General features: G+C 34.1%; 2 protein-coding genes across 2 annotated transcripts; one reads left to right on the forward strand and one right to left on the reverse strand.

Moving 5' to 3' along the window:
- Positions 1 to 82: 82 nt before the first annotated feature.
- LOC129794437 (protein fem-1 homolog CG6966) lies at positions 83 to 25,951 on the forward strand. The gene is made up of 6 exons (XM_055835192.1): positions 83 to 888; positions 17,319 to 17,679; positions 21,584 to 21,802; positions 22,249 to 23,072; positions 24,881 to 25,120; positions 25,193 to 25,951. Exons 1-6 carry the CDS (start codon positions 805 to 807, stop codon positions 25,376 to 25,378), a joined length of 1,914 nt encoding a protein of 637 aa, XP_055691167.1. The 5' UTR covers positions 83 to 804; the 3' UTR covers positions 25,379 to 25,951.
- Positions 25,952 to 26,068: 117 nt separating this feature from the next.
- Positions 26,069 to 27,270, reverse strand: LOC129794610 (metaxin-1 homolog). The gene is made up of 2 exons (XM_055835404.1): positions 27,110 to 27,270; positions 26,069 to 27,030 (listed from the first exon to the last, which is right to left on the reverse strand). Exons 1-2 carry the CDS (start codon positions 27,185 to 27,187, stop codon positions 26,122 to 26,124), a joined length of 987 nt encoding a protein of 328 aa, XP_055691379.1. The 5' UTR covers positions 27,188 to 27,270; the 3' UTR covers positions 26,069 to 26,121.
- Positions 27,271 to 27,303: the final 33 nt, after the last annotated feature.

Consider the following 27,303-nt stretch of genomic DNA (forward strand, 5'->3'; position numbering starts at 1 on the left):
ACTTTTTCCGCGAGAAATGGCTCCGCTTCCAAACATGCGCGATTGTAGTCCGAGCCATGAAACGAATGATCACGAATTATTTTATAATTCAGGGGGAGATGAAAACAAACCAGTCGCTCGCCATCGCAACAGCAAACAACATCAAGTAAATTCCCCATCCAAAGTGCTGTCTCTTGGCAGAAAAGTCCTTTATTCAATCTCCCAAGTGTGCTTCCGCGTGAGAGATATTGATTGGCGGACTTTTCTGGGCAGGAAACGCCAGAAAAGCGCGTTCTTTGTGTAGTTTGGAGAAAAACTAAGCGACTTGTGTGACGTTTTTTTTCCTGCCTCTTGTTGTCTCGACGAACACGGGGCGCGTCTTCGAGCATTCGAGAAGGGTATAAGTTTTTTTTCGCTGTGGATTCGAGAAGAAAGAGGAAAGAGAAAAAGGTGAACTAGGACACCCACATCCTGCGCGATAAGGACCGCACCTGTCAGGAAGCTGAAACTGTCAAAATTCGTGTGTTATAGGAAAACAAGACAAATCCGGGACTTTGCCAAAAAAAAAACATAAGTAATCAATATAATGATTGCCTCCGGAGGCTTCTGAACCCACAAGCACACACACACAACTCCCAAGTGCAGCCTAAGAGCGTATTTTTGTGCCATTTTAGCAAATAGGGGGAACGACAAGAGAAGTGTTCTGTGAAGTGTGAGAGATTGAGTCACTTTACCCCGTTTAATTTGCATTCGGGACAGGAAGAAGAGACGCACATTCACGGGAAGAAGAGTGAGTTGTGTAAGGTGAAGGTGGAATTTAGGTGAATGCCTCGTGCAACTGAAACTGCCATGGATTACAAAGCATTCGTCTTCAATGCGGCACGAGAGGGAAATTTGGCGGCGTTGAAGGTAAGAACTTTATAATAATCAATTCAAACAAAATAAATTGCATAACGGTCAAAAGGGGGTAAAATGGGGCAGAGGCCTCAGCTTAGCCGACTATCCTTCTTTTGTTGCTCTTCAATGGGAAAAACACTCTGGAGTCTCTGGAACATTGTGTGTGGGATGAGAAGATCAATAGGAAATCTCATTTGTGGGCTTCTCCGGAAGTCTTTCATCTCTCGCCTTTGTTCCAAATACTGCGGGGGTTTGTGCTCAACATCAAATCTTTCTGAGAGCATATTCATACTTTTCTTTCTATTTACTTTAAAAGAATTAAATAAAGAAAAAAAAACTAATCATGACTTTCCACTTTTAAATTTTCTTATCAGAAGTGTTCCATTCTTATCAGAAGTTGTAGGAAATTTCCCAGTTTATCTCACATTAAAAAGTTATGTCGTTTTTTTGTGAGTAAAAGTTGCGTTTCAAACAAAATTCTGACACAGATGTTCCGTTGAAGTGACTCACTCATTCTACGAATTAATTCATAAAAGAGCGAAATTCATTGAGATTCTGCAAAGCATACGCTATTTTTTCTTCTTCCTCTAAAATCATAAAGATGCTGAAGTGAAGATGAGAACGATTGTAAAATAAAAGATTTCGCAGAACGTTCACTCTTGTTTTTATGTCACTGAGAAAGCGATTTTCTTGATAATTCTTATATTTATCTGAAGAAATGGTTTTCTATGATTATTTCATGTTGTAAATCATGCTGATAGGTTTGATTTATGAGTGCTAAATTGAAGAGGGCAAAATTTCTTTCTTCAGAATTCTCTGAATAAAGAATAACCTTAATTCGATCTCTATTGGTCGATTCTGTCAAAAATCTTTTATTTTTCTTACAATTTGAAGAAATTCTAAAGATTTTGACAGTTCGTGTTTTCAAAGCTTTCTTTGAAGTAAGAAAGAAATTGAATTTTAGGTTCAAAGTTGTATGGGCTACTAAAAGAGGACCATTTAGGCCTATTCTGTCCAAAATCTTTTCTTTTCTTTTAACTTAAAAATTGTTAAAAGATTTTGATAGTTGATGTTTTAAAGAAAAGCAAACTTTGTTGTTCAAGGAAGTTTGTCAGAAAGACCTTTAAAGCTTAACCATACTTCAGCGTCAAAAGACGCTGTTCGTTGTTTTTTCTCACTTGCTCTTTGTCAAATTGTATCGCGCTGTCACTGCTTTCATTTAAAAACACGATTAATGAGAGAGAAAGAAACTATCAAAGTCTTATAAGATTTTTCAAAGAATACCAAGAATCTTATAAATGTTTAACAGTAAGAAAAGGAAAGATTCTTAATAAAATCAAACTAATTTTCTCGCAATATGTAGAAAGACAAAAATCAAAAAAGAAATCCTTAAAAGATCAATTTTATAACATCTCTACTTCCTGGCTCTTGACTCAATTATCAGTGTACTTTTGCATCTACATGAATCAATTTGTTCATATTAATAGTTCACAGTGAACACGAGTTTACTTATTCTACATTTTCATGATAACAACATTTGATTTACGCACACTTTGAGTTCACATTGAAATCTCATCTAATTTTGGAATTTTGTAAATAAGAAATCTCGACATTAGCAACTACAATCGCTCATGTAAATACTAAAAATCCAGCATAAAATTAGCAAAAATTGATCTATTCTCATCATGTTAATTTACACAAAATGTTGTGACATCAAATTGTCATATTTTCGCATTTTCTCCGCGTTGAAACAACAACAGATATTGCCTTTATCGGTGACTCATGATAAGCTCATTCACATGAAATCACATTTTATCATATCAACGACGTTGCAATCATGAAGTTTTGCGACATAATTTGGTAAGAATAAAAGAATGGCTGTGAATAATCAAAAGGTTTTCTTTTGCACAATCTAACCAGGTTAAGTTTTAATTAAAGGTTTTTCGCAATTTTCTCTTATTCATTCTTGGTGGTTTTAATAAAATCGCCAAGGTTCGCACGTGTGAAAGAGCAACACTATCGAATAGAAATCTCTATGTTCCATCACGAAGTCTTCTCATGCTGTAGAATCATTTGTCCGCGAGTTTATGTATTGTAGGTATGTTATTTCTTGCATTGATGCTGGGAGGAAATCGGAATAAACAACCGGTTCTTGATTGTCTCGAACGACCAGAGACTTTCTGATGCATTTTCTGTGTGATACCCCACAATCTTGGGGCAAAAGCATCCAACGATTCCGCTGAAATTGATATAATCCCCACACTTTAGAGATGCTAATCTCGGTGCAATTCACTCCTTCATCTTTAATAAACTCGCTACTCTTACAAGTTTTCTCAATAAGACTTATCAAGAGTCTCACAGGGTAAACAAAATGGATCTTTCATTGAACATTTTTTTTAAACGCATCTCTGCGAATTTTGCATTTGTTGTTTATCTTGAAGAAACTATAAGATGAAAGAAAGCAATTTTGCCATCTACTTGATCTTATTTCTTCATCTCTTCTCTACAGCTTTGATAAAGCATAAAAAACATTGCATATATATTTAAATATATATAATTTAGCCTTCTGATTTTCTGCCTTTGTTAAGCAGCAGCTATCTATTGTACATAGTGAAAAAAGGAAAATATTGACCTTCACGAATACCATCTTGTCTCTATGTGCTCGCGTGTTTGATAGACTTCTTATCAGAGATTACTATCGCGGGTGTGAAGTTTTGCTGTCTCTCTTTGTATTACTTTAAATACTCACCCTCTGTTACTAATCACCCTGCACTAAAATTAACTTTCGGCTTCTTTTGTGAAGCACACAAAAAGGAAGACAAAATGACTGAATAGACAGCAAATAGCGACTAGAAACTAGGTTAAAATCCATCTGTGGAAAAAAAAATGAAATGCGCGAAAAAAATACCAAAGAAAGTGATTAAAAAAAACTTTGTTTTGAAACCGAAAATATACTTAAAAGTGAAGCGAATTTGGAATTGGGAGCAAAAAGTTTTTTTTTGCCATGAAGTGTGTTGCTTTTGTGGTGTTAGATAAATCGGACGTTGTTACGGCAATTACAGAGTCTACATATGTGAAGAGTGAGAAGGAGGAAAGAAGTTTAGCACAAAAGATTTTATATATTACTCTTTTTCAGTCTCTAATCTGCAAAACAATAAAACAATTTACAATTATGCAATTTTCCCTCTTTTTTTGTTTCCACACTATTTCTCTTATTTGTCTCTGAATAATGTAAGACGGTGTGTAAACAAAAGTGTTTTAAAAATTTTTCTATTATACTTTATAAAATGTTGTTTCCTTCCCTAGCTGTTACAGAAATCTAGATATAGATAAATAATTTGCAAAAAATGGAAGTATTTTTAATTTTATAAGATTTTTTTTTATTTGGTTGTCTAAACACCCTGAAAAACTTAGATAGTTTAGGTTACAAGTTAAAGAAATTATTTTCAGGGTAAAAATTGAATTAAAAAAATTATAGAGGAACTTTGAAACGGTAAATATTGCAAAAAATGGAAAAGAAATTTGAAAATAAACGTTAACCGTTAAAGAAAAAATGTTAATCTTTAGAAAGGAAATATCAATTGTTAGAAAAGATGCCTCAAACTTTAGAAAAGAAATATCCAACTTTCGGAAAAAAGCGTCAAATGTTAGAATTGTAAAAAACAAATTGTCAAAAGCTTTATAAACCTCGACTAATAGGTTGATAATCAGATTTTAGACTTTTAATTACAAAAATATCTCAGGCAACACCTTTTTTGTTTAGCTATCTTAAGGAATCAAACTTTCTATGTCAAATAATGTCAGAAAAAGAACTTATGGAACTGATTTAGTCCCTACCGTGTTAAAGAGCTAAAAACCTATAAAAGCTTAAAAACATAAATGAAAATATATTCATGAAAAGAAACTATTTTAATCTTATAAATCACTTTAGTTTATGAGCCTAAGTACATAATGGAAAGGTAAATTGTAACACAATGTTTTATTATGGGACATGGTGTAAGTTTCTATGTGTGAAGTCACATAGCGCAAAAAGAAGAAAGTGTCTGGATATTTCACATTTGTTGATTTTTTTTTCACATAATATAACAACTATAAATAATATTTCTCACATGTATTACATACTGATACAATATATGGTGTATTAATTCTTTTTTTATACTCTACTTAAATACATTTTTTCGATGTTTTACTTGGGCTGGTAATGCTTGTCTAATTAAGCCACAGACACATAACACATTTTTCTCATGTCAATGGTGAATATCTTTTTCCAAACAAACATGGAATTTTTGATGATAACTTGCCCCGAAGGAATTTGTAAATAACCGGCGAATTTGGATGGCAATAATGTGGATTTATCTCTTCATATAAAAAAATATGTTTTTAATTATATGACTCTGAGGCTGAGGGACAAAAAGAGAAATATTTCAATTTTGTTGTGCAATCTGCGGAAATGCATAGTAGGTAATATATTAAATTGAATATGGAAATGGAGAGACTGTGAAAATTTTAATAACTCTTTCTTTTTATGTTTATTCACTTCTTGTGCTTCTAATGACATGTTTTAAGTGCTATATATGTATATTTTTTTAATTGGTACATTTATATATCTTGAACATTATGACAATTTATATTTACGAAATTTTTAAATAAAAATTCAAATATTAAATTTAATTGGCTATTAATTTGTTTAGCCTAATATTAAATGTTTTTTTTCTTAGATAAGCGTTTGATATTGTTTTCTTGGAATTCAAAGATGAATGAATGAAACGCAATTGCAGTAAAATTTGTAACGTAATTTCTGTGAAAGCAAATTATGTGCACGTGAGCTGTGAAAAGCCATCAAGAACTTTGTTTATTTGAACATTAAAGCTTATTCTATCGTCACACTGAAGATTGAAAGGAATCTATTAACATTACATAGTGTGATCAATTTTCTAAATTCATTTCAATGTTAAAATTTTACCAATGACAAAAATGTTAATTTGATGATCTAATCTCAATTTATTCCACATCAATCAATTCAATGAAGAATAAATTAATTAAGGAATCAATTATCATTCAAATTGGTTCGTTATAGAGGTGATTTTCTTGGAGATTTTATCAATTTTTTGTATATTACCGGGATAAAAATCAATTTTGTCAATTTATCAATGCACCAAAGACGCCAGTTTGAAAGTGACTTGATGAAAAAGACATGAAAATTGTTCACAATGTATTATTTAACACGTGAAATTAATACGTGAAGCCTATAATCTTTTCATGTTATATTACGAAATAATCGTCTGAAAAATTTCATTCGAAGCACTATTTTTGCAATTTCTTTCATTTTGAAGTTTCTGCTGTGGCTCGATTTTTTTTCTTCCTGTCTGATGCTTGTGAAACAATTTAACGGAGCAAATTAATTACGAATTTTATTGCTATTTGTCTATCTGTTCCACAGTGGAACGTATCCAATCATTAAATGGTGGGATTTCTTACTAATTGTTATAGGAAAAATTAAAAGAAAATCATTTGAACAGAAAAGAATTAAATCTAAAGTGTGATAAAAATATCACAGAAACGATGAGAAAAAATTTTATCAATTTCTATATTTATAACTCTTCACCAATGAAGAACTTTTAATTTTTTTCTCTCTCTCGAAAAATCGTAAGTTTTCGGGAGATTTTCTCCTTTTGAGACGCCGGTTGCGTCTTGAGACGCCAACTAGAAAGTGGAGTGATGTGCCAAGTTTTTGCCTTCGCTTTGGTCGTTTGCAACAACAGACTATTGGTGCGGGATGGAGTCGGGAGCTGTGGGATGGGGAAATTTTGGGTGGCGAAACATTGTCTGGCCAGAAGCCAAGATTTACAAGAAGAACCCGTGTGGTAGTTTCTTTTCAGCTATGTATGTGGGGATAGTAAATATAATAAGTTGAGTAGGAAAAGACATGAAGGTGATAAACAATTCTCATGTGGTTTTCTTTGCAAGTGAAAATTTCAACAAAGAGGGTGGGGAAAATTCTCACGGTTTTTCCCACAAGAAAATTTTCCTTTTGTAAGATTTTTGTACAATGTAAAAAGATATTTTCCAACGGAAAATTCTTACAAAGACATCGTGAAACTTCTTAGTTACTTCTTGGAAAGAGAAAGAACAAACAAAGAATCATCCTTGGTGGGATGCGTGGAAAAAGGAGGAATAAAATCTTTCAAGGATTCATATTTCATCGAAAAAAAAACAAATCCCCAACTTCCTGAAATCTTCTCATCTTTCTTTCTATCCGGAAGGTGTAGCAAATATTTTCTTTCTTGGAAAGATTTATTATTGCATTATGGAAAATACGAACTGAATAAATGTTCAACATACATAATATGAGATTACCAAGGAGATTACCCTGGAGATTTGTAGAAAAATCACAAAAATGTACATATAGCATGGAGAAGAAAATTGTTTCATAGTGCCCTTGATGATAAAGTTCATTATCGTTAATTTTTATTTGCTTCAAAATGAAATGAATCAACTTCATTCGTTCCCATTTTTTATTTTACTAAATATTTAATGTTTTGGTCAGTTTTTGATCACGAGGAAAATTCTAGACTAAATAGAACGATCTTTTGATCAAAATAAATTATTATTTTGATTATTTGGAAAATCTTTATCAAAAGATTAATTTTCCAGATCAAAAGATTTTATTCAATTTTAAAAATGAATTTTAAATATATTAAGATACTACATACATAACATTTTGCAATTTATGATATAAATTTTGTAATTGGTACATCGCAATATGTCTTGCCAGAAGAATTAAAACACTTTTTGAGGAAAAGCAGACGATTTTTTGTGTATTTACTCAATTCAATTAAGTGCTCAATATTTATATTTCATAAAGAGGTCAAATATTAATGGAAATTTTGTATTAATTCTTTGTGAAATAATTTTAAATGTTAATCATCATTTTAATTAGCTATTTTATTTCAAAAAGCGTCACTCTTTCATGCTAACTAGCGACGTTTTGGCATAGTACTTGTATTTGAAAAGAATTCGTGATTTATTCGCAACTCCTGCCGGACTGTCTGCTTGTCTAATGTAACATTTTATAACTCAATGGAATTGTTTTGTTTTTATTTTTTTGTGACATCAATGTGTGTACATTATGATTTAGTAAACATAATTAATGTCTACCATTTTAAAAGCTGGATTATTGTTTTTACAATTTATAGTGTATACTCTTTAATATTGTAAGCTGTGTGCATAAAGTTGGCAAACAATTTCGATGTGATGAAAATTTACGATTACTTCATTATGAAATTGTTGGAGCCCAATCAAAATTGTTGTCATGAGAAAAACTCTAACTGTAGAGAGCCTATGGGTGGGTATAGATAGAATTAATTTAAAATTCCCTGATAAATTCAACGTTCAACACGAAGAATTCCGAATGAATTTATTTGTCAATTCGAAATAAATCCATGAACTTGATGGCAAAATTCATCGAAGGAATGTATTTTATTGGAAAGAAGTGGGACGTGAGATATGCAAATTTTTGATATAAAATTCCGAAATGTATAAATTGGGAGGGTTTGCGTGATTGACATGAGTTGATGCCTTTGACTTTAGAATGATTCACAATGAAAATGTTCCTACGTCCAATATCTTTTCATGTCACAGAGAAAGAGAGCAAGAGAGACCTTAAAGTCCAAGCACGTCTGTGTGGCGGGAAAATCCTTCAATTGACCTACATGGTGGGTGTTGGAACTTTCTCTAATGACTCCACATGAAATAATAATATAGTTCAATAGCACACTGTACTCGACCCAAATGATGGGTAAGAGTGAGGGAAAAAAATGTTCTAGGAAGTTATGTTTATGTATATTCAGTAAGTGGAACTAAATGTGTCTTAGGGGCGCCAAAAACATGGCATTAATTGAGGTGTTTTCTTGGCGGAATTCTCAGGAAATCCTCTGCCCAACAGCTGTTTGTGTTCCAGAAAAATTTCGAGTGAAGGAACTTTAATGTTTTTTCTCACTACTAGGTCATTTGGTGGTGAAGATGATGCCACGAGAAAATGCTTTTAAGCGTGATTTTGCTAAAAATAGTTTTCTTGACTTTTCACTGTGTGTGGGTGGGTACAGCCAAAACGAAACGTACAAAAAAAAACTTTGGTCACCCATAAAGATGCTCAATGACGTGAGATGTGCAGCGTGAGTGGTGTCTCATTCAATAAAATGAATGGAAAAAATATATAGTGTGTGAAGGAAATCACGATGATATTTCATAAGAAGTGTGTGCGGAGTGTTAAAAAAATTGGGAAAGTGATTCCAAATCTGCATGCGTCGATGATTGCACAACTTTCCTCATTATATTGCAATGGGCGAGGAAAGAAGTGGTGTGGATCAGCAAATCTTGCGGTGTGTGTACAATTTGCAAGAAAGGCATGAAGGGGGGATTGCCTGCCGGTGAACTCAAGCGAAAGTGAAATGAAATCGACGAATGAACTCTCCGCGCCATCGATGGAATTGAGGCCAAGGTTTTGGAATTTAAAGCACTATGCTAATATTTACTTGACCAACTATTGATGGAATTTTGTGTCTATGCTTTTTACTTCATTATGAATTTGTAAAACAATCCATTTTAATTTATTGTATGTAATGTGCGTGCTTGTAATGAATTTTTCCTATACACGGGCTCTACTCCTCCGGGCAGTGAAAAGGTGTACAAGAAGGAAATTTAATAGAAAAAATAATCACGAATGAACTTCTTGATGATTATTGAGCTAAATAAATAAAAAAAAATCCCATATTAAAATGTCGTGAACCAATTCAAAGTCTTTGACTCTCTCTCACTTGCTGCAAAGTGAATTGAACAGCTGAAGATTTGTGTGCCAAGTCATAAGTCGTAAAGTGAGAAAATACTCACGAAATCATCGAGTAATTTGCAAGAAAAACAAAAAGAATAATCATCTTAAAAGATCCACGGAAGTTCTTGAGAAAATTATTATTTTTGCAAATTCTTTAGAAAAAAAGTCAAAGGCTGGGATCTTCAATGCCATGATTCTTCTTACTTTTATTTCAATATCAAAAACAACATTCAAAGAGGATTAAGAATTTGTAGAATCTATGCCGCTCTTGACTATCAAAAGGCAATAAAATTGAGCTATTAAAGTTCAATGGAATTTATAGAAAAGAAAAGAGAAAAAGAAAATCCATTAGTAGAAAACTTGAAATTTCAAACATCAAAAGTTTCACAAATCATCCAGTTTGCGAAGAAGCCTCAAACGCAGACTCAATGAACCACAAAATGCAACAAAACGCAGAAAGAGATGAAAATGTGCCTTTAAATGCAATCTATGTCGATTGCACACCATAAAATTATGTGCACCAAGTGGTTTTAATTGCACATAGAGTCGGTGGAAAAGCTTAAAGTGAGGTGAATGAGAGAAGATGAAAAAAAAGGCAGCAAGAGGAAGAAGCTTTGTGTCGTCCGGTTTTGGGAAAGGTCATGGTGACCGTGAATGAGAACTTCCACTCCTCCTGACCAAATTGATGCGGTATGAGATTGCTGTTTGCTTCAGGCTGAAAAGAGAGTGCAAGACTGTGCAACAAAATGAATTGCATTGTCACAATAAAAAGCATGTTTCTTGTTTATTCCTTCACGATGCAGCTGCATTAAATTTTGTTGCCCAATATATCTTGCTTTTATCGCCTGAGGACAGAGAAAACTGTCACACGTGAATGTTTCTCATTCACTGGTCATATTGTGGATTTTTGGGAGGAGAAAAAGACACGAGAATGAGGAAGATGTACAAATGGACAAAAAGATTCACACCGCGTAGTCACAAAAACAACACAGAATTGCAAATGAGGCACAAAAGATGATAAATTTCTGAGATTTTTGACCAAAGAAACTTCCCGGAAAAATAGTGAGATTTTGTGGTAAATAAAGGATTCCCGGTTAGGATGACTCACACACAGTGAATTTCGTCACCAAAAAGAAGCATCATCTTCAAGAAGTTGAATGAGTTAATTAAATACAGCACAATGCCAATTTACCATGCATAGTAAAGTTTGTGAGCTTTAAAAAATACTCGAAAAAATCAGCTGTTTGAGGGCGAGACTTGTGAAGATCAACACAAAAGTGTTATGTACAAGACAAGGCAAACAATGAGTGTTTTACCATCGCGCACAGAGAACCCAACAAATGTTAGACAAAGTTCTATTGGATTTTAAAAGTAGTTGCGCACCCACATACAGAGCAACATGTCTTCCCATATAAATTAACACATCATTAATAATTCATTTCATTGCTGGAAGTTCACACTGAAATCTCACACTGTGGATAGCATAAAAAAGAAGCTGTATATGAGACGTTTATTTTTTTTTGTCGTCGTAGTGCTCAAGAGGCGAGACTTTGGGACGTCTATTTAAGGTGGTCAAAACCAAAAGTTTTGCGACGCCACAAAAGTCCACGGAGACTCGTAAAAATTTTTGACGTGCGATGGACCATAAGAAAAATGTCGCAACCGTAAAACAACACCAAAATCAATTGCTAATCGATTTGTTTGCACCATCATCGAAGTGATTCTTGGACGCTCAGAGTGGGTGGTTCTGGTATTCAACCACTTGTCGTTTCCAAAGGGGAGAATCATTCCATGGCATGGCATACAAAAATCCATCAAAGTTTTATATTTTATTGAAGTTACACTGACCTGAATTTTCAAAATTACCTTTTTGGATGTTTACCTTCCATTTTCTTCATGTTTTTTTCCAACACGCATTTGCGAATTTTTCCATTATGGGATTTCCCAACAACAAAAAATTTTGCGTAACTGCGTAATCAAATTAAGCTAATGTAATCCATTCACTTTAATAAGTTTTCAATTTAATTTTGCTACTCAGAAATATCCATTAAAAAAGACTAAAAAAATACTCAATACACAAATCATGTGGAAAAAAAATTTATAAAACTTTATCATATCTACAAAATTGAAATAAATTAACAACTTAATTAACGTTCTTTAACATAAAAAAAAATTAATTAATTAATGTGTTCTTTCGTGCAAGTAAACAGGCAATAAAGGAGGGAAATATAATTGTGGTAGCGTCGTTCCTAATATTTATTTTTAGCCTGAAAATGTATGTTAAAAGTTAAACCCGACATTTTATCGATGATTTCCCTTCTTTTTGCAAAATCATAAAACATATTTTGAGGCTATATGTTACAAAAAACTCAATGAAAAGTAGAACGCAATTTACGACAACACAAAAAATGTATTCAGCCAAATAAAACAAACATGATGGGACGAGGGAGGAAGGAAAAATCCTCACAGAGATATACTATTTTTGTTAAATTGAATACTCCAGTTAACTTCTTTTCTATCATCACGCGATATGTGGAATCCGATATGAGATTGAGAAACATCATGATGTACATTTTTTTTATCAATAAATTGTACGAGGAGTAGTGTATATAGGCACACGCTCTGGCGCACGATTGTATGTAATAATTGAGAAAATAAAGAGTTTTCCTCAAACAATTGTCTAAATGCGAAATTTATCAGGGAAGCAAAAATATTAAGAGACGCCGCAGTAAACAAATGAAATGTAGCCTTGATGTTTCTCACTCTTTTCTGATTCCGCCATCGTCCTTCAAATCAATTCGCGATTTATTGAAATGAAGAGTGAATATCTGTTTGGAATATGGCATCCATGTGGCTCTTTTATGGGTGATTAATTGATGATATTTAGATCATTCTCACAGACCTCACGCAGAGATTTTTTTTCAGCTATGTTTTACCTATTAAAATCGGGAAAACTTTGATCTAAAAAAAATCTTCCCAATAGAATTTTTTTTTGAAGTTCTTCCCTTAAAAGGTTTAAGAGTTCCTTATAGAAAAAAAGTAAATTCAATAGAAAACTAAAGAGCAAGTTTCATGACTTATTTCCTCAAGCGATTATTCTTTAGTACCGCAATGCTCGTGCATAGCATAATATTGTTGTACAATTAAGGAATTCCAAGGATAATCGTGACAATATAGAGACAATAGGTAAATATTCTGTCTGTGAATACTGTTACCCCAGTACACTGTTAAAAATTAGGCGATATAGGATATTTTATTAACCTAGATTTGCCTACATTTTTTTTCAAATTTTTGGAGAAGTATGATTTAATTAAAAAAAAAAAAAACTAAAAAAGTTAATTCTCATTCAAAATTCTTGAAATTTTGCGTAATAAGTTTTAAATCGTTTATGTTCGATTGTTAAAAGACTATGAATGAAAACCTCTTCTAAGTCCGATTTAGTCTGTATCTTAAGTCAGGCTAAAGTTCTTTAAAAAGTTTGGCTTTAAACCAAACTTTTTTAAGCCGGGTTTTTTGTTAGGGTAAGACTTTTAAGGACTTAGGACAGATTAAATTGCAGGTGAATGTATTTCCAGTATAATTTGACCTTAAAAAAAACTTAAGTGCGGACTAAAAACTAAAGTTTGATTAAGGAAATTAGCGCGTAGCGCCTTTAAGCCTAGCTTAAAGCAAATTTGGGACTAGCTTAAAAAAGTTAGGCTTAACTTAAAAAACTAAAGCCTAGTTTATAGAAACTTAGATCTGACTTAAAGAAGCTTAGGGCTGATTAAAGGAAAGTTAGATCTGACTTAAGAAACTATATAGAATAATAGAATAGAATAGAATAATAGTTTATTATATCCAAGAGATACATTAATGATCTATAAGAGGACTATATACATATATATACATATATCTACCGTGTGTTCTCAATGAATAGGCCTTTCTATACAAAAAACAATAAACTCCATTCATGAAATCCTAAAGTTCTAAATAGTGTACCAAAATTCTGTGGATAGACACCGTGTCTCCAGCAGTATTACGTTAGAAACTCCGTTAGAGACTCTTAATCCCCAACAAGAATCGATTTGCATTATAATTGTAACATAAATATATTGTCGGAAAATATGCAACAAAGTGATTAATAGGATTAATAGTATGTCAAATATGCATAACTAATTGGAATTTATGACGATGTCGTGCGTGAGAACTAGCGTGACGTTGTCTCTCGCTGTGGCTGAACCTTCGCGAGATGTGTTCCTGGTAGTCATCTATTTGTAGAAAAGAAAGGAGGAAAAAAATCTCTTCTCGCGCCATTTGATTTGCTAAAAAAAGTGATCTTGAAAAATAAAATTCAAACCAGAAGTTAGCAAGACGCTATGTTTTATTTGTGATGTCGAGAGGAGAGAGATTACAGGTATTTGTGGTGGATAATGACGCCACTAAACATAATTAACTTTTCTTGTTCAGGTACATGAGAAAGAGAGAAGTGTCTCGACAGAGTTCTCAAGTCGTTTTATGGTAATAACAAGTTTTGGAATGAAAATAATATCGCGTTCATTTTATGGTGGAATTGATTACAATCCTCGACTTCTTTTCCCAGTGCATTCATGGAATTTTGTTATTTTATTTTATTTTCAATTCTTTGCATAGAGTACCATCCCTATTGTTTCCCCATTTCCCGGGAAAATGCATGGAATGCATAAAAGATGCAAATCGCGCATGTAATTTGGTGTGTAATATAGTCAAGGTGTGTTTAATGGTTGAATTATTCTAATTGAGTGATTTAATGGGTTTAAAAAGTAATCGACACATAACTGAAGGATTCTTTTGGCATTGTGAATATGTGTTGTATATAAGAACAAAAACAATAAGAAAGTGTGCCAAAGACCAATTTTGAATTCTCTTGCGTGATCTCACGCCAATGTCCGTCGTGTTGTTCTTTTCTTTTTTTCTTGAAAGTAATTTTTCTTTTAATATTGTCACGTTTCATATCAAAAAAACGGGCAAAAAAAATATGAGTTTGTCTATCAAGAGCTTTAGTAAATCAATGGTTTACTAACACAATTTCCTCATGTAGGTACAATTAAGATTAAATTGAACCAAAGCAATTCAACAAGATGCGCAGAAACTAAGAGAGAAATTGATTAAGAAAGTTTTCAATACTGTCTCTCACACATCTATCAACACATTTAATGAATTTTCACCAATTAAGGAAGTAAAGGAGGAGAGGCAGAATCAAAATTTCTATTTTCGGTCTAACATGGTAAAACTTCACTCAAATGATTACAACGTATCACATTATGTACGCCTCCCTGAAGTTCCAACTTTTCACCGCGCATGATGCTTCTTCCGATGTATATTTTCGGATGCAAAACGTTCACCACATGATGTTGAATCTAACAATATAGAAGCTAATTGTCTAATCAGGAAGTGATTGCAATGAATGACTCTCGAGTTGTGAGAGACGCACATTAAGTGAATAAGATGTGAGAATTAAGCGCGGAAATTTACTGTATATTGACGCGGGTACAGCGAGTCAGCATGTGTGTGAGAGTGATTTAAAATAGACTTTAAATATGTGAGCAGTAAAATCTTTTAGTTTGATCAGCAAAAAAAGGTATTTTGCATAACAAAATTGTTTTTGATGGAGTTTTCATGGCTTTTATGTTTTCGTTTTCATCCTGTTTGTATAATATTTTATCAATTTCTGAAACCTTTCCTTAATACCTAAACATTTGCCCCAATGAACAATTGTTTAGCAATCGATTACAATAGCTGTGAAATTAACAAAAGTTGTCTTTACATTTCCCAAATAATTTCATCAATCATGTAGAATTTATTTAAAATTATCTATTTAAAATGTATGACCTAAATGATTAAAATAGAATTTTTTTGAAGAATTTTTAATACAAAATAAATTCTAAAAAAATATTCCTTAATCCATCAACATTAATAGAGATGTTCTTGATGTAAAAAATACAATTTTTAAGTTTTTCTGATATTTAAGAAGGGTTTTTAACTACATCAAGATTGTTTATTTTTAACTAACATTTAATTAAATAAATAAGTATACTGATCAAAACGATCTTTCTGCTGTCTAAATTAAAAATTTTACTGCGCTCTTGAAGAGACAAAACTCTGTGAATTTTTTTCTCATGTAGTAGAAAATATATAGCAGCTCTACTTTGTCATTTTTATAAGACGTGATATATTTCACTTGACTTTTCACTTTATACTTTCCACTTGGCTTTTCGAAAGAAAAAAAATTTGATACCACAAGACAGAAGGTCAACCTGGCCCCGGAGGTGGTGAACAGAAAAAAGAAAAACCAGATGACCATCGCCAATGTCAAGAATATCATTTCGCTTTTATTTTCATCCACGCATCAAATGGGAGATACAATATACGAAAAAAAAGCAATTGAACCACCTTTTATTTCCAAAGTTATTCTCCTTTTGCGGTCTCTGCGGTTTTCACTATGAAAAAATCGAAGATAAGTCGCACTTATTCCATTTTCTGCGTCACCCCAATAGAACTAGCATGTGAACAAACTGATATGGAAGTTTTTCACGTTGATGAAGGTTCTCCTCATGATGTTTTTTTTTCGATTTTCAATATTTGCAAATAAGCAATGCTGAATGTTAAAACAAATATTAAAAACAATTTGAAAAAGGAAGTGGGGATTTTTTATTTATTTTATGATCATTCCAAAGATCGTTATGTGATGTTGTGAATTTATTTTTTAGAGAAGCTCTTATTTCATTCAACCGTGATCATGAAAATGATCTGTTATGGAAACGGAGAAGTTCCTTAAAAAGAAATACCAACTAATAATCATAAAATTTGCTTTATATTTTCAAACTTTTTACACAAAATAAGATTGATGTTGGTATAAAAAAAAAGATTATGCAAATACTGGATTTGATCCCAGGATATCTGGCTAGTGAAGCCATTGCTCTATCCATCACGCCGCGAAGTAGGAATAGAATTTATTGATACAATTTATTACCTAGATGTTTTTTTTTTTTTGAGTGTTATACATTCTTAAAAATTTGAAATAATTTATTGTAATATTTTAAATATTACTTTTTATTAGTAAAATTGAAGTATTAGATAATTCTGTATAAAAATTACGGAGACTTCACAAATCAGGTTGTGTAAAATACCAAAATTCTAAAAATTAAATTGTTGAGAACGTAAGAAATTTTTAGAATTCTAATTATCATAAAAATTACAAGGACCACACATAAATTAAAGAATTAGAATTCTAACAATGTTTAATAGATCGTTGGTACTTTAAGACAAATAATTAAAAAAAAAATTTTTTGATAGATCAGCAACAAATGTTCTCAACGCAAGGGACTATGGAAATTTAAAACATTACTGAATTTTCTTGCAAAAAAAGTTTTTCTTAAGACTTTCAATGTTGCTAAAGATCTTGAAATGAAGCAAAAAAAAGTTAGCAATGAGACTCGAACCCACGTCACTTAAAAAAACGAAGAAAAACATAATGAATGTGGCTATTTAGACCTCTCGGCTAATGCAGACTTAACAAATTAGAAAGCAATAATTAGACATTAGCTGTCGAGATTAAAATAATTAAAAGTTTGTGTTCTTCTTGTCTTTGCAGAGATACCTAAGCGGGAAGAGTCAGGCAGAAATTCATATAATAGTATCAACAAAAACCGGAGGTGCCACACCATTAGTGATTGCTTCGCGCAATGGGCACTACGATATTGTTCAGTATCTCCTACAAAAGTGTCATGTTGATGTCGAACTGCCGGGTTGTGTGATTTTCGATGGTGACACAATTGAGGGTGCACCACCACTGTGGTGTGCAGCTGCTGCGGGTCACATAAATATCGTGAAACTCCTCGTGAAGCACGGCGCCAATGTGAACAGCACAACAAGAACTAAGTCAACACCCCTCCGAGCTGCGTGCTTCGATGGCCATTATGAGATTGTAGAGTATCTAGTCTTAAATGGAGCTGGTGAGTGTTTTCTTCTTTTCTTCTTTTCCTTCTTTTTTGTGATGAATTTTGCGTGAAATTCCTGATAAATTATCTCGGAAAATGATAAGAAAGCACGTGGCTTTTTCTTAATCTTTTGAAACTTTCAAGATAACTGTAGGAAAAATTCTGAGAAGCTTAACATTCCCCAAAAACTTTGACTAAATAAATAAATGAGCTTCATTAATACATTTGACATAAACTTTTTGATAAATCGCATTTCTTCTTCGTCTGGCTATAAATAATCGGCGAAGAGCGAAAAAAATTGACAAGATTTAGTATCGAAAAGAAAAAAAATCAATCTCTTTCGCAAATTAACCGGGAACAAAAAAGAACAGCTATAAATAGTATTTACTTCCTCTATTTATGTTTGAGGAAAATCTATTTTTTTTTAGCCGAATCTTCCGAATATTCATTGCTCTCCGCACACAACGACTGATTCATGGATTCTTATTTACTTCTCTCCAAACTAGCATGATTTGTAAAATATATTTCTCGTAATTTTCTAACACTACGTATTTACTAAATAACTCTTTATCATTTGTTTCTCACGAATTTAAAAAAAAATCATTTTTATTTGTTTTCAAATTGTTCTGGAGTATACAAATATTTTTATTTTCTTGTTTGTTTGTGCATGATGATTTGAAAACTATTATTAATTTCCACACCTCATGTGTTATTCATAAAGAATATTATTATTTTCTCATCTATGGGTGCGCATCTTCAATTGTAAGATGATTTTCTTTATCATTTTCTTTTAATGCTTCCGCAGTTTCTCTCTCTCTCTCTCTCTAAATCTCTTAAAGAAATAAAATAAAAATACGATGCCGTAACATCGTTGGAATATTTGATTTTTCAATTTACCCAAAAATGCGACACAAAAAAAGTGAATAGAGCAAAAGACAATACCACATAAGAAACAAACAGAGTGCCGACACAGAGCCTTGAATTCTCGGGTTATTCAACTTCCCATAAGCACTTGTTTTGTATAAATTTTTTCTTCAACTTCATTTATCATGATCCTGATTTTCTTTGATACTGTTCGCGTGAAAATATGATATATCCGACGTTACAAATGGGAAGCAAGTTTTTGGATAGAATATTCTTCCTTTGCTGAAGAATGTAATCTGAAGATTCGCATTCTTGTTTGTTTTATTGGCGAATTTACAAAGAAATCAGGAATTGACTTTTCCGTGTACGATCATCCTGCCGTAGAAGGAAGCAATAAATTATTTAATTAATCTTCTTAATTGTGGGGCAGCTTTAGTTTATTTCACTGATATTGTAATTGATTGGGAAAAGAATGGTTCATTTTAGCAAAGATTATGGACAGGATAAAATAATTATAAATTTTTCAAGCTAAAAGTCAATCATAACGCGTCCAGTTATAAGAGTTGGTATACCACAACGCGGATGGGTCAGTCTATGCGTTGTAATTTAATTTTTAAGTAGTATTAGTAGGCAAAGTTGATTTTTTTTTATGAAATTCATCAATTCGAAAGACAAAAATGGTTATATCTCAAGTTCTATTGCACATACAGAAATTTCTTGACTAGTTCTGGAAAGATATTGAAATAAGCTATCATTTGATATATATCTCAATTATTTTGAAGGTCACCTCTAAAACACAAAATGGCGGATTTTTGATTCACCAAAACAGTTTTTGGCATTTTTTGACCTTAAGGAATAGTTGTAGAGGTTTTTGATGTTCTAGAAAATTGTAGAGAATTGCAAAATCTTTAATTTGATACCAAGTTGAGCAAAATTGGACTAGTCGTTCAAGAGATATGACTTTTAGAACTTTTCAAATTCAAGAATTTTTCAAATGGCTATATCTTCTAAACGGCGACATAGATTTTCTTCATTTTTGGACTGGTGAAAGATATTGAGTCAGGCTACAACATATTAAAATTTAAAAGATTTGCCTAATGGGGATTCGGAGATATTGCCCCTTAAAGTTAGGCAATTTTTGTTTTTGTTTTTAGCGCCTCTTGCGGATGTTTTTAAAACTTGAAGTGTTCTAGACAGTTGTAGGGCTTATCGAAACCTTTCATTTGATACCAAGATGCTCAAAATCGGTCGAGCCGTTCTCGAGTTATATTGAAAAAACACTTTTTGCTTTATGCCGCCATATTTGCTAAACCGCTTGACCGATTTTCAAGTGATTTGTTTATGAAAACGTCTCACAGAGCTCTACAACATACTAAAATTTCAGACCTCTACCTTTAAGGGAACTGGTCGACGGTATTTCAAAATGGCGGACGGCGGCCATCTTGGATTTTGAAAATGCGAAAAAATGAAATTTTACACCCACATTTCTATAGAAAACTTCAAACCGGAAGTCTCTATCTGTTACCGTTCTTGAGATATAAGGCAAAGTTTGGCGCACCGGCCGGCCGGATCAAAAATTTTCCACCACCATTTTCTTAATGTGGGAAGTCTAAAACGTGCTCATACCAAGTTTGAGCCCGATCTGAGGTGGTCGGTTTTTCTGATGATTACAATACTTGGTATGCCACAATTATGGTATACCAACTAATAGATCAAAGTTAGAACTTTAAACATAAGAAATCGGCGAATAAAATTTGGAAATTGTGATTTTGGATAAAACGTCAAGTTTTAGAATTTCAAGAATAAAATAATAGGACTTTGAGCTTCAGGATAAAATGTTCAGAATGGCTGGATAAAATGTGAAAATACAGTTTCCGGAAAAAATGACAAACGTTTGAATTTGCAGGATAAAATAAGACAATTATGAACTTGTGGATAAAATGAAAAGGATGAATGAAATGCATAAATTATAAGTTTATGGATAAAACGCCAAACGTTAAAAATTCAAGAAAATTATTAACTGATAAGGGCTTAAGTATAAAATGTTTTTTGTTCCTTTCTTTCTCTTAAAATTCCTTAAAGTTATCGTGATTAAGATAAAATGTAAAGATTAGATTTACATGGATTTCATGAACTTTCTGAGGAGTGGATAACTGGGATAAAACAACAAAAAATGCTAAATAGGTGTTTTAAAAATCAAGAATAATTTAAACATGCAAAATTTAAGGATAAAATGTTAAACAGTCAAGAAGTTCAACAATAAATTGTTAACTAAATTTAAAAAATTTAAATTGTCATTTATCAAAACTTAGAGGATAACAAAAAAGGGAATATTTAAAATTCAATTTTTCTTTAAATGTTATGTCATTAAATTCTAACGACTGTTATTTAATCGTCTAAACTATGATACTTGGTATTATATGGCTTCAAACGTTTATCAATTTATCCTGAATTTTTTTGTTTTATCCTAAAACTATTTTGGACATTTTGGATAATATAAAATTGGATAATTTCATAAAGTTAATTCTCAAGCAATTTTCTTATTTCACATAAACATTCTTAAATTCTCTTTACAGCAAAACTGAAATTTTTTTAACGCAAATCAATTGTCCAACAAATTAATCACAAATCCACATAAAGTCCCAAAGCTTAATCGTTGATTTTTTAAAAATTTATCACGTTATTTCATATTTTTTACCTTGAAAGAGTCGCGGCGACAAGTTGAGAAATAAAATGTTGATTTATCGTGGCGGCTTATTTAAATTGCGAGAGATTAAAAAAAAGAATTCCATTACAATATTGTGACCTAAAATAAATTCTCGCACACGAGAGTTGTTTTTCCTACATGATGTAAGACAATTAAATCATTTCGCGATGTTCAACTTTTTTTTTTGCTCGCTCTCTCGCAACTTCTTTGTGTCTGCATTCGGGGAAATGGCTCAATTTTCTCGTTACGTTTTTATGCTCTTGAAGGAAGTTCGTTGACTTTATGTTGAGTGAAAAAAAATTGAGGCAAATTTTTGAAGAGATTTTCTTTAAAATTCTTTTTCTTTAGATATCGAGATGGCGAACCGGCATGGACATACATGCTTGATGATTGCATGCTACAAGGGACATCTGAAGATTGCGATGTATTTGATGTCGCTGGGAGCGAATGTTAATCGGAGGACAGTGAAGGGTTACACGGCACTACATGATTGTGCTGATTCGGGATCCCTGGAAATCCTTAAGGTCCTCCTCAAGTATGGCGCTACAATGGATGTAGATTCTTACGGTGAGTTTCCTTCACTTCCAGAGCCTCGATTTTGGGTTAATTTAAACAGATTTTAGTTTCTCAATTTAAAATTTATTTAAATAATTTTTTGGAGAATTATTGGGATTTCTTGGAGCTGCTGGAGCTGCTCCTTTTTAGCTTTCTTGTTGATTTCTTCCTTCGTGCTTTGCGTCCTTTCCGGGTTTTTCCGTATTGTCGTTGCTTGGGCAGATCTACTGACTTCCCTTTGCGACGCATGAATTTTTTCGTTGGTGGCATCAAATCCGAATCACTGTCACTGCTGAAGAGCGGTGGAGGAGATTCTCGTTTCCTCTTCCGCTCAGGATGAAGACTTCCGTGGGAATTCATTTTAGAACAATTTAGACAAAAAATCAGCTCAAAAAGAAAATAAATTTTTCCTTCCAAAAAAACTGACTAACTGAGATTTTTTCAAATTTCCTGGTCAGGAATGACACCCCTCCTAGCCGCCAGTGTGACTGGAAATGTTCCAATTGTGGAGCACCTCATTACTTTGCCATATGTTAGCCGAAAGGATCGCATTGCTGCCCTCGAATTGCTCGGGGCGACCTTTGTGGACAAGAAGAGGGACATGCTGAATGCCCTGGCATTCTGGAGGCGTGCCATGGAGGAAAGATACGATCAGGAGCCAAAGTTGCCCAAACCTTGTGACATTAAGCCCGTTGCGGCGTATGACTATGTGCAGGAAGTGGCGGATGTGGCAACACTCGAGGAGCTCGTAATGGATCCGGATGAGATGAGGATGCAGGCGCTGGTGATTAGAGAGCGAATTCTGGGGCCAGCACATCCCGACACAAGCTACTACATTCGCTATCGTGGTGCCGTTTATGCCGATGCGGGGCGCTTTGATCGCTGCATTGAGCTGTGGACGTACGCTCTGACCATGCAGCAGAGTATCCTACAGCCCCTCAGTCCAATGACACAGTCATCACTGCTGTCCTTTGCTGAGCTCTTCAATTTCATGCTCGAGGAGGTGGGACGCCCTGTGACACGGGGGCGTATTGTGCCACCAATCAACACAGACGACATGCTCCTTGTCTTCGATAAGGCCGTACACGAAGTGGAATTGGGGCAGAAGATGATCAATGCACTGCCGGAGAAGGAGAGAGACACCGGGGCGCTCAGTCGTGCCCTCGTAAGTGCTCTCCATCTCGCATGCCACCTGGCCCGACTGCTGAGCGATGATGTGGAGTGTTCAGACAAAGTACGGCAGCAGGTGCTAAAGGCTCTCTATGACCTCGTCAGTCTTAAGGTAAATATCATTTTTCTTTCTTTAAAGGAATTTACCCGTTTCTAGATGGGAAAATTTATAATACGTGGAAACAATCAAGATGCGCGAAATTCTTTAGAAATGCAAAAAAAAGACTTCTTTGACTATTTCTGGGTTATTTGGGATCATCTGGAAGAAGTCGGAAAATAATTTACACAAAAATGCAAATAATGACGTCACTTATAAGTTTTTTTTTGTAATATTTTTAAATGAATGAATGATTTTTTTATTTATTTTTTTCTATGATTTGGTAATAATCATCGACATGATGAATGCACTATTAATCATGCATTGAAAGCCATAAAATCACACTATGATGACGTCATTAATTACATTTTTGTACATTTTTTTTTGTTGGTGTTTGTTAGCTGATCTTGGGAAGTCTTTTTGGCGATTTTTTATTTGTAATTCCGCGTGTTCCAACCATTTTCTTGAATAAGGGGTTTTCCCGTACAAAACGAATAAATTTCTTTCATGAATATTTTTATTCTTTTAATGGAGTCTCGAAGAAGCTCAAAAAATGTTCAAGTGCTCGAGAGGCTTCAGAAGAGCGCAGTAACCGCTTAAGAGGTTCTTAAAACCAGCAAAACAACAAGAAATCACCGTTAGCTTTGACTATATTTTAACCCTTTAAGAACCATTGGATAGTACGCTGATCGAAATTTTAAATAATCTTTATTTTGAAATTTTAACACTGAAGTATTTTGCTGGACATCGTGACCAATTGGATTTTTAAGATGTGTTTGTTTTAGACGCAAGTTTTGTTTAACGACCAAAATTGAAATTCTTTATAACGGGCTCAAAGTTGCTATGAGCAAGAATTAGGACCCCCACATTTCAAGAAAAAACATTATTGTGCCAAAAATAAGTTTTTTTAGAGGCCAGACGGTCGTGGTTTATGGCTAAATTACAAGAGAACGGTAATAGTAAAAACTTGCAATCAGCAGTAAAATTTAAATATCGAGGAGAGTCGTTACATTATGCTCGACCAGGCCGTGTACGCGACTCAATTTTTTTTGTATGGAATTCTTTGGAAAAAAATTAAGTTGGACTGCGCTTTTTTACTGACAGCATCAATCTCAAATCCGTTTGTACCATTAAATTCTACAACTATTAACCTACAAAATGACAGATTCTCAGCGTGCGATCAGTACTCTAAATGTCAAAAAATTAAAATTTTATTACCAAAGGCGAAAAATTCCCATACAAAAAGTGAGCCATTTTTGCTCTTCAACTTCAAAACAAAGTAGACCGTGTACAGGGCCTGTGCTCGACATAATGAAATCAAATCCACCTCCCGTCCACCATCTTGAAAAACTCCTAATATTTTGTTTTGTCTATATCTCAGCCTTTATAATAATTAGGGGTCTGGAATTTTAGTATGTTGGAAGGTCCATCACTACCTTTTCAACGATTCCTCATTTTCGAAAATCGTTTAGGCCGCTTAGTCAATATGGCCGCCATAGTTTTTCATTGAAAATCGAACATATCTCGATAACGCCTTAATCGATTTTGATCAAATTCAACTCAAATGTAAACCTCAAAGAATCCCTAAAACTTTATAGAACATCGAAAGTTTCAAAAGTGAAAAGGGGTTTAAACTCAAAAACAAAATTTTCGATTTGTTTTCGATGAATGTCTCGAAAACGCCATTTATTGATTTTTTTTTATAAATTCCTTTCGAATAAAAATAAATATCGCGAAGAAAAAGTAAATTTTCAATGTGTTTTATGCTTTCTATTTGGTCACAAAAGGGTTAACAATTTATTAATAAAAAAAAATTCTTTTAGGTAATTATTCGATCAGGGAGAACGGCACTGCATTTGGCGTGCTACAGGGAAGCAGCTCTTGTTGGGCGCTATGCTGCATCGGAATTCCCATCGACGCAGCTGACAAAGGCCCTCCTCCAGGTGGGTGCTGATCCCAATGCCAAAGACGAAGCTGGGAATACGCCACTTCATCTCGCTGCCTATGCACGTCCATGCCCTGCATCCCTCGCACAGACTCTTGTGGATCACGGAGCGCATTTGGTGAGCTCAAATAATTTAATTTTTCTTCTAAAAGAAGATTAAAGGCTAATTTTTGTTTTTGCAAACATTCAGGATGCAAAGAATTCAGACGGAGAGACATTTGAGAGTTTGCTGCAGGAGCAGCAATTGCGTGATCTCGTCAATCCCGTCAAGTATACGTCGCTCAAATGTCTGGCCGCGAGGACAATACAGAAATTCGGGATTAAGTACAGGGATGAAGTTCCCCGGGCACTGTATGAATTTATCGAGTGCCACTGAACGGCGGAGCGGAAGGAGAGTTTGTGAGGAGACAGACAACAGCTCTGTGAGGGGATGCTACTGAGCTGTGAGAAGACGGATCCGCGTGCAAAGTGGAGAAGGCAGCTCAGATGGAGATCTCACACGTATGTGCTTTGGAGTCTTGATGGGCATTTTTTTTAATTAAAATTTTGTTTAAAAAGAAGAAGAAGAAGAAGCACAAGACGATGATTTTGTGTTCGGAAGCATAAGACGAGGAAGATGAATAAGAGAAAAGTGAAGGAAATTGCAATTCGTGTTCAATGTAGGACAAAGAATAAAATGAGAATTTCTCCTTTTGATTTTCACCATGAGAAAAAAATTGCCTCCGGAATAACAATTTTTTTCTTTAGAGATTCTTGATGATGGATTAAAAAAATATCTGAAAATAATTTTTTGTAAACTGTGTGCATGAAACTCTGGGCTTTACCTATTTCGTGTTTTTCCTTGGAAGATTCGTCATTTTGATCTTCCCTCCCGTTGCGAAAAGGTCAAAGTTCCCAGGGAAATCCGTGTCACGGAGAATGCGAAGTAAATTTAATTTAAAAAGAAAAATGAGAAGAAAATCACAATGATGAAATTTAGGGTAATTTTGTGATATATAATAAATTCAATGATTGCAAGACTTACGTAACAATGTAATTGATGCTATTCAAATGTAAGGAAGTGTAATAATTTTAGAAAAAAAAACTATCTTTTTATTTTCATCTATTGTACATTTTTCCCTACTCTGCGTAATCTCCGTCGTCGTCATCTTCGTCCTCGTCGAGGAATTCCACGGCTTCCGGAGAGATGGAATCACGAGAGATCTCCACAATGCCCACGGAAAGGGAGAAAGCCACCATGGAGACAAGAGCAACGATTCCAGCGATAATCTGTAGCTTTAAATTGCTTTCTTCTTCATCTCCGGATCCTGCTTTGGTTTTCTTCGTCTTCCCCTCACTTGTGATGACAATCTTCTCTCCACTGTCAAAGGTCAGCCCCTCGAAGTACTTCTTTGTGATCCTCCCAACGAAATCCACGAGATTCCGGCATTCCCGGATGTGTCCCGCCAGGGGATTGAAGTTTAACGGATAGTGCAGCAAGAGCGCCAAATAGGAGTACAGAATACCATCAAATTCCGACGGAGTCCCCCCGAAAAACCACTCCCGGTCCCCAAGTTGAGCAGAAATTTCATTAACAAACTTTTTCGCATCCAGAATAAGTTGGCGCGTGAGATGTTCCTCAGGAGGGGCACCATCCTTTATGGAAATCCCACACTGAACCTCAAGATACTTCTCAGCTTGCTTCAAGTACTGCCCGGGCTTGTAGAAGCTCAACGGGAATGGACTTCGTTTAGCATAGAGAAATCTCGTTGCTTCTGCACTCTCTTTTGTGCCCCACATCGTGTACACGAGGTAGCTATGTAGTTTACTCTTTGTATGCTGAATGTAGGCCGTCGATAGGGCTTTATCTTCCCCCTTCAGCCCTCTATTTACATCAAATCCCTTCTCCTGGCAGTACTTGATTATCTTCTTGTACCCGTCCACCTTGTGCGAGCCATCATTTATGTACGGGAGACTACCATTGGGGGCAAAGAGAGTATTCCCGCGTGTATTCATATTCACCGGAACGTCCAGGAACCTCAAAAAAGTCTATTTGGAAGAGATTGGAAGCAAAAGTGAGGTTAGGTTCATCATGATTCTGGGGATTATACAACAAAAAAAGCCTTACCAGGGTTTGAAGGCACTCCAAATCCATGGAAGCAAGTCCCCATTCCCCCTTATAAGCGTGAAAAGTAATGTCAGTCATTTATTTTGCAGTAAAATAGCTAAAAACACGATTTGCAGGAGATTTTACACATCCGGTAAATTTTAGAAATTTTCCGCAAGAGGGTTCTGACGTCTTCCATTGTCGCGTCAAACATA

The sequence above is a fragment of the Lutzomyia longipalpis genome, chromosome 1 (assembly GCF_024334085.1).
Source record: "Lutzomyia longipalpis isolate SR_M1_2022 chromosome 1, ASM2433408v1".
Lineage (NCBI taxonomy): Eukaryota > Metazoa > Arthropoda > Insecta > Diptera > Psychodidae > Lutzomyia > Lutzomyia longipalpis.